General features: G+C 40.7%; 1 protein-coding gene across 6 annotated transcripts in view; it reads left to right on the top strand.

The window, feature by feature from the left end:
* LOC108625896 (glutamate receptor ionotropic, kainate 2) overlaps window positions 1–8,815 on the top strand; it is a 107,117-nt gene that overhangs the window by 71,512 nt on the left and 26,790 nt on the right. For all 6 annotated transcript variants that reach the window (XM_026814340.1, XM_026814337.1, XM_018026226.2 and 3 more), the window contains exon 8: window positions 4,002–4,154. In XM_026814340.1, the coding sequence (XP_026670141.1) occupies window positions 4,002–4,154 (153 nt within the window). The remainder of the gene's footprint in view (window positions 1–4,001; window positions 4,155–8,815) is intronic.

The raw sequence follows: 8,815 nt of genomic DNA, 5'->3' as shown, positions 1-8,815 counted from the left end.
TTTCTATATATTTATGTATTACATCGACACAAATGTTTGAACAATTCCAAAAAAAAGGATCTCTCGCCAGTTGATTATTCCACGCGTAAGAGACTGTTTCGCGACGGCGGATAAAATTCGTTACGACGATCCGCATTAAATGCTAATGAGCCAGCTGATCTCGGCTGACTCGAAAACCGACCGTCCCAGCGACGAGGAGTTAGGCTCGGCTAAGAAAAATGACAGCCACCGAATTAATTCGGACCGACGCGACGATTATTCCGACGGAGAGGGATTAAGACGCGTCCCGGAAGTTACCCGCCACTCGGTAATTCCGATGCCAGAGAACTTGCGAAATTTCGCGACCCGGCGACAAATACCTGCTAACTAACCGACAATCCGTCTAATCTAACTCCAGGCGACCGTCGTCGCGTCGTGTTCATTACGATAGTTAATAAATTTCCTTTTCAACTTCCGACAAACAAAAATTCTTATAATTTATGATAACACGCTTTAAAAAAAAAAAGCAGATGTGCATATTTTGTCACTCAACTGTCACTGGCGACGATAAAAGAAGGAACAAATTAATACAATGTACACTGAAGCTGATAAGACGAAAGCATTTATTTTCCGGTTATTCCCGTTGGGAAATTCGAATTAAAATACGTATGCATAACCTATTAGAAAGTTTGTTCGATTAAAGAAGTATTCTAGTTGCCTCGGCGGCAAATTACGCGATGAAATCGGAGAGTTGGCTGAGTGCAACAGAGCGCGGACGCGAGGTTAATTTAGCTGCAGTCGGGTCGCGTTAATTAGACGCAACGCTATGTTGCTGCTGTGCGTATTCCATAACGAACAGATAAATACACACGGCAAATATTTGCAAATCCTGAACAGAATTCCTCTCTGCTTTCATTCCTGATACTACGCTATCTGATCTAGCAAACATAGGTAATAGCTCTCGTTGATCTTTGATATCAGAAATTTCCGAATTATTGAGGAAGCCGGAGCTTGTTGTATGTTTCATATTATCTAAATACTGTTTCTTAAGGGAAACGAGGGGGAGGGGAGGGGGTACGGTTCTAAAACAAGCACTTCGAGAATTTTTTTGAAGAGATTATTAGAGTTACTTTATTAAAGTTTGTTGCACATTGTTATATAAGATTTGAAGAACATTCAGTAATTTTTTCGTGAAAAAATATTCATAAACAAGTCAGTGAGAGCGAATTGACGGAGGCCATTTAAAAAAAGATTCGTTTTGCGGTGTCCACGATAACTCGTTACAAAATCATCTGAAACACAAATAGTTGGAAAAAATGATTAATTTAGAAGTAAATCTAAGTCGCAACGTTGTCGTTTTATTTAAAAATATTTTTTTCAATTTTTGGCGGTTGGTTGAAGTCAAAACCACGATATTTACACTGAAAATGACGCCATTTTGTAGCTGTGCAACACTTTTAATAAAGTAGCTCTAATAGTTTCTTCAAAAAAAATTCTCAAAGAAGTGCTCGTTTTAGACCTGTTGTCCCTTTAGGTAATTTTTATTTAATAACATTTGAGTAATGGTCACATAAACCGTTTGATTTGGTATTGGTTCTTCAATTAAATATGAAAAAATATAAAGACTTAAATCACGGCAACTGCGGGTCCTCGGAAATCCCGATTTTACTTCCGCTCGAGAAATTACTCCAACTAATTGGACTAGCCAGGCTAGCGACAGATTGCTCCTTGACTAATTTCAATTCCTAGCTTAATATTTCAAGAATCCTCATCAGGGAGGACAATAATAATTAAACGTCATTATTAACAACAGCCATCTTAATGAAAAATTGTAATATAAACCGAAGAGTTGGCGAAACGTGTCAAATAGGAATTAAGTGTAATTAATTTAATATCCCAAGGGGTTCACTCCTTTCATTTTCAGATATAACGAGTATTCATATTTTATAATTGACTAAATTATTATTACGTCAGGCGAGTTAAAAAATAAAATAGAAGTCTAACGAATTAGTCATGAACTTTGAGTAGTCAAAAGCGTTCTCTAATTAAGCAGGCTTCGGTTTTTTTCAATAGGCAAGATTTCTGATAACGATCTCGTTTTCAGTTTTCCATCGTAGCCGCGGGCGGCAATAAACGATCGTGTTAACGAAATTGCGGATGATTCTTTGTCCGCTTTGATGCTCACCCCGCTGACAAAAATCGATTCTCCCTTGTCGATCCTCGGAGATCGACTCGTTATTGAATTTCCCCACGGCGTTTGTCAATTTCATTTCGTTACACTCTTCTTGCTTACTCATTCCAGCTTCCACAGCATCCTCTGCCTCTAACATTTTTTTAAATACACTTTTTTTTATATCAATTCTATTCACAAAGTCTTCTCGCGACACAGTCTTTCATTTTTCATCGGTGAAGATCGGATCAAACAGAATACATACCGTTTGATGTAAAACGCTGATTAATGTCGCGCGATAATTCTCAAAGGGAATTGCAAAAAATGGCAGAGATAATGGAAAATGCAACAACGTAGGAGCAATCTGATTAATGATCTCCCGATTGGGATTCGAAAACGCGCTCGAAATAATTAGCTCCCCGCCTGTGGCTCGTTTTTGTCCCCCGTTTGAACGTACGATACGTCTGGCCGTGCGCAAGTTAATAATTCTGATCATTATCGAGCCAGTACTCGTACAAGGGACCGTGGAGAATGCCAATTCCCATTCTAAAAGCTTTTCGTAAAACCTAGTGTGTACGTATGTATGTATGTATGTAATAATTAATTTAATATCCCAAGGGGTTCACTCCTTTCATTTTCAGAGATAACGAGTATTCATATTTTATAATTGACTAAATTATTATTACGTCAGGCGAGTTAAAAAATAAAATAGAAGTCTAACGAATTAGTCATGAACTTTGAGTAGTCAAAAGCGTTCTCTAATTAAGCAGGCTTCGGTTTTTTTCAATAGGCAAGATTTCTGATAACGATCTCGTTTTCAGTTTTCCATCGTAGCCGCGGGCGGCAATAAACGATCGTGTTAACGAAATTGCGGATGATTCTTTGTCCGCTTTGATGCTCACCCCGCTGACAAAAATCGATTCTCCCTTGTCGATCCTCGGAGATCGACTCGTTATTGAATTTCCCCACGGCGTTTGTCAATTTCATTTCGTTACACTCTTCTTGCTTACTCATTCCAGCTTCCACAGCATCCTCTGCCTCTAACATTTTTTTAAATACACTTTTTTTTTATATCAATTCTATTCACAAAGTCTTCTCGCGACACAGTCTTTCATTTTTCATCGGTGAAGATCGGATCAAACAGAATACATACCGTTTGATGTAAAACGCTGATTAATGTCGCGCGATAATTCTCAAAGGGAATTGCAAAAAATGGCAGAGATAATGGAAAATGCAACAACGTAGGAGCAATCTGATTAATGATCTCCCGATTGGGATTCGAAAACGCGCTCGAAATAATTAGCTCCCCGCCTGTGGCTCGTTTTTGTCCCCCGTTTGAACGTACGATACGTCTGGCCGTGCGCAAGTTAATAATTCTGATCATTATCGAGCCAGTACTCGTACAAGGGACCGTGGAGAATGCCAATTCCCATTCTAAAAGCTTTTCGTAAAACCTAGTGTGTACGTATGTATGTATGTATGTACGTGACACGACCATGATAACGCATTAAATGAGATTAAATTGCAATTTTAATTTGATAATTGAATTTCGTTCGATAAATAAATTCTTGAAATATCAACAATTGATTGTTGCTCTTAACATCATGTTGCATTTGTATTAATCCGCGAAATGATAACAATTTAAAATCTACACTCCCTAAAGAGAGCTCGAGCCCTGAAAAGCTTACAAAAACTCGATTCGAGTCGAGACAGTCGTTTATTAATTTTCAAAAATGTTTTTTCGCCGAGTGCATGACGTTTAAGGTATCCCAGGGCGTGCGAGAGAAGTCGAATATTCAACGCGACGGGCAACGAAAAAGAAGAAAATTAAAGAAAAGTCTGGTCTTTTCAGGCGGAACCCGCGCTCATGTACGACAGCGTGCAGGTGTTCGCGGTGGGATTAAGGACCTTGGAACTATCGCACGCGCTCAGGCCAGCGAACATCTCCTGCGAGCTAGAACGCTCCTGGGACGGCGGCTTGTCTCTCATTAACTACATCAACTCGGTGAGTTTTCATTTTTCAGATACTAGCATGTATACTTGCTTGAATTCAAGAGACTACTTCGCTGAAAAAACCCCTATTTGCATTGTTGATTAAAACGCAGTGACTGTGCAAGGAAGAAAAACTGAATGGGCGTTTTACATTCTAAATACGACATATAAAAAATGGAGAGAGATATTTAGCAATTTAATTTTTATATGAAAAGAAATTAAAGAAAGTCGGGTGAATGATGGAAAATAAATTTCTATGACGAGTTTCTTTAAAATTGACATATAAAGAGATTGGACAAGCACCGTCGCGTAACCACGACATTTCGCCTGAATGGATAAGAGATTAAGAGCGGCACGCCAGGTATTTCGCATGCCCAGGAAACGTAGATCAAAGCGGAATTTAATGTTTCGTCGCATTAGCGGTGCCACGTTATTCGAGAAATGTCATGGCGCACGCTGAATGGCACCACGTATTTTGCAAAATGAAAACGGCTTAAGGGCGCGCCTGTCGTCGACTCGTACTACTTTCGTAGCGCGACGCGAAGAAACTTAACTGCCCGCAGCCACGCGGTGAAATACGAACGCGAAGGGACTGGCGCGCTGCCAGGTACAACTCTATTCCGAATAATGGTCGAGAACGAATAAAGGTTTTACAGACTCGTGAGGAAAGCGCGGCGACCGAATTTTGAATTATTACGATGATATTGTTTCGCAGTATTCCTTTTTAACTGCAATTTTATGATATAAGGTTTTACCGGAAATTCTCATGTGGACCAACAAATGTTTCTGTTGGTACATAAAATATCTGTAGGTGGTTCCAATATTTTATTCTTTGAAAGCAATTTTCTATTAAAAATTTATGTCAATTATTTATGGTATACTGTTGCTTTTATACATTCTGAATAATGTCATCTCATATCTGCATTACATTCTCGTATAGTTTCGCAGTAAACAGGATTAGCTCGATAATGCAACTGGTCATTTAGACAAGAATGTATTTTCCTGACTAACTGTAATGTAAATTTGGTGGAAATAGTAGATGGTAAACGTCTGGCGACTATTAAGGAACCGCCGATATTGGAATTTAGCTATGGCGCAATTAAATTAATGGTGGCCCATAAGTGCTCCCCAGAGGACGCAGGCGGACACTGTGAGTACGTCTAGATTACAAACGCACCCTTTGGTTACCTAGCCGAGGCGTCGCGTCGCGACGGTATTACCGGAATTTGACCACAAGGCGTGACACCGTGAACACCGTAATTCCTTATTAATTTCGGGTCACCGAGCCACGTTAATTCCCCGCATTACCGATAACAGCCTCATAAACGTGTAATGTATAATAACGATTGCCATTGTACGATATTAAACAAGCGGCGTAATTTTGATCCTCGATGAGGGGCTTTGCTATTAATCGCGAGTACAAAACCTGGCAAGGATTTGTCGTCGGTCGAGCTGACGGCCGGAAATGTTCGTTATTGTCGAAAATTTATCCGAGTCTAGTGTTTGTGACGCGCTCGCTGCGAATTCATAGAAACAAGCATGTCGATCGGTACATAATGCTGTTGAAATAATGCCTAAAGAGAACTTTAAACGCACTCGTTGAATTCGCGTTGGGTGGTGAGCCAGCGCGAATCGTTTATCGGAATGTTTATTAGCTCGCGTTCGACAAATATTTACACAAAACGTTCAATTTTGGAATTTCCAATATCCTGGTTTAAGCGAATTTATATTTAGGTAATTTTTAGTGACTTCGCATCGCCAAAATAATTTTTCTAACTATAAAGTTAATGTTAAAATTATAGAAAAATAAATAGGAAACGTGAACAGAAATTGGGAAGTTTACTGGCTTTCAAAAATTCCACGGGATAAGATGAAAAGAAAAGAAGCTTTTGATCAACGTGATCTGCTGTTATCAATGCATGCTACTTAGATCCGCGTTGGCGGAAAGCACCGTATGGAGAATTCGCAAACGGTTTAAAACATAGTCGGTGTGTTTACGATTTTAACGCCGGTAACGAGCCGGAGCGTTCATAAATGAGCTCACTTTTTCCACCGCGGGCACGCCGTTTGAAAAGCGTCGCGCGATAACACCCGAGCCGTAAAACTACTTGGCTCCGACCCAAGCGCGTTTATCGCTGGATTAGCTATTCCCCGTTTGTGTTTGTCCGTACGCTTTCCCGAGCATCTTTCGGCCGAAATTTGGCACCCGACCGGCCCGCCCTTGTTTATCCCATCAGTTGGCACCGATCTACCGCGGCTTCTCCTTTTCCCTCGATTTAAAAATGCGTGCCGTCCGGCGAATCGGAAAAAATAGGTCGTTTACAGCTCGACGTCTGCGTAGCAAATGAAAATCGGATTTGATTCTATCAATCTGCGCGAAGATTCGATAATTCGTCATATGATTTATTACGTTTCGTGATTTGTCAGTCTTGTTTGATTGAGATTTATCACTGCTTTTATTACGGTATTACTAATTGAGGTGGTGAACACATTTCTGGTTTATAAAAATGTTTGATTTATAAAAGCCGGGGAGGCTCGTTCAGAGCCTGTTTGCGATGATCGGATGTCAGTGAAAAATGACATCGTTGTCCGATTCTTCGTGTCGATAGAAGCTCGTGATTCATATAATACGCGACGAAAGAGTACAATCGATGATTTAGTTTGCTGCAATCGTATTTCACCTGCGTTTTATTGTCGTATCGAAGGGACAGCCATTAATTTCGTACGCGACCCACATCCTCGTTCCCCTTTCGTCGCGAGCGTAACTCAATTACCGCCGCGCCGCATTGGGTAGATAGAAGACACGCACGCGGGTATGCGTCTAATCTCTCGCCGCCTGGCATAAGTGGGCAACCGGTCGAACGTTGTCGCCCCATAAATCAGCACGATTTCGCTTATCGCGCGAGTTCCGATATCTTCTGTCTCCCAATTGCAAGCTTCGTACGACAATGTGTTGAACAACGTGCATTCAATTCTGTTCGATATTGTTTTTGAAAAATTTACATTTACATTATAATTGAATGCTGTTGTTTTTATTATCTTTATGAAAATCTATTGTAAGAAAATTCGAAAACGCGTAGAAGAGTAGGGGTGACTGTGTCCAACGACACAGGCCTTTCAAAGGATATGCGACTTGACAAAGACCCATAAAACGTAGAACGAAGGTCATACTGGCGATGGGGGAGGTCCTAGGACAACCGAAAGGTTTGACCAAAGAGGCACTCTTAGTACAGCCGTCCTAGTGTTGAGACATCGAGAATAAATACGAGAGTTGACTATATCAAGTATTTTTGTTACGCCCACGAGTTTTTATTTAAACCGTTCGCCACCCTCTTCATTTTACAGTTAGATTTTTGGCAAATCTTACACTATTGTTTGAATATTATTGATTTTATTATTAATTACTTATCTGTTTTTAAATCGACGTTAATCACTTCGTGATGAAATAATAAAATATCGAGCAATTTAGAAATAATTCAACGTGACGTGTGAAATTGTTGGAAAGCAGAACTTACTCGTGAAAAAGCATTGAAAAGTCTTGGCGGCGCGTGAGGATTGAAAATCCGTGAGGGAGAAACAGGCGCACAAAACCGTGCGCCGGGCTCGTTGATGCAAGTAATCGGACTACCGAGCGTTAAAATTGTACTCGGCGCTCTTTTATCACGAACGAATATGTCCCGCGCGCCCCTCACGCTGGCCTTACCCCGTTATCTTCGCCAAACCATCACCGTCGACGTCGCGCCGCGACGAGAACGCGAGCAATGTTTTGGATGAACGCTTACTAAAATTGCTGCCCGTTACACCCTTTTGTATCCCGAGCTCGCATATTTATTCCTCCTCTCCGTTTTTCTCGTCCCACCCAATTTTTCATCCTTCTTCCCTTCGTTTCCAACCTTTTGCAATTTCAAAAGTCGCATTTAGTACGAGTACTCTGCGATTTCTTTATAAAGGCTGTACAATTTTGCTTACACATTGAAAACCGATTTCGAAACGTTTTCACAAGCCGTTCACTACACCGGAATGTGAAATCTATCAAAGACTCTGTTGCTCTCTATAAATAAAATTCGATACAGCTTGCTCCCTTCTAGTTATTTACAAAGAGATTGTTCGATATTCGAGATCTCTATAGCAAAGTTATACTCTGATAAACCAGACATGAAAAGTTGTATCCGAAAGATACGGCGTGAACATTAATCCACGACACAAGGACGTGTAACGGAATTGAATATCAGCAGAGCCACGAGCCACTCTCTGGATGCTCGTCGATAGCTGCCACGCCTTGGCATATTTCCAAATGCCGGCTAAATGCCATCCGGATGTCATTAGCATTGCAAAGCGCGCGAACACTCCCGATGGATCGTGAATAACGCGACGCTTAGGTGAATAATGGAGGATTCAACGTAGTTACGACCAGTCGGATTATTATCAATTTTTATGCGCGTCTTTTTCAATATTTTCGCATGCGATTCAAACTTTATTAAGGACGTTAGTCCCGTTCAGTTGGTCTCAATTATTTTAAGTGTTGCCACGTAGTGGTATACATATTAAATAGAAACAAATGGTTGAGAATCTTTGGCCCTCTAATACATCGCACAGCGTATACATACGCACTTACACAAGCTTACACAGAAGAGCCGTTGCCGCTATTGGCTACACTATCCCCTCCCTCGCCGT

Source organism: Ceratina calcarata, unplaced genomic scaffold (assembly GCF_001652005.2).
Source record: "Ceratina calcarata isolate Rehan_Ccalc_2016 unplaced genomic scaffold, ASM165200v1 scaffold379.2, whole genome shotgun sequence".
Lineage (NCBI taxonomy): Eukaryota > Metazoa > Arthropoda > Insecta > Hymenoptera > Apidae > Ceratina > Ceratina calcarata.
This window is presented reverse-complemented; position numbering and strand designations above follow the sequence as displayed.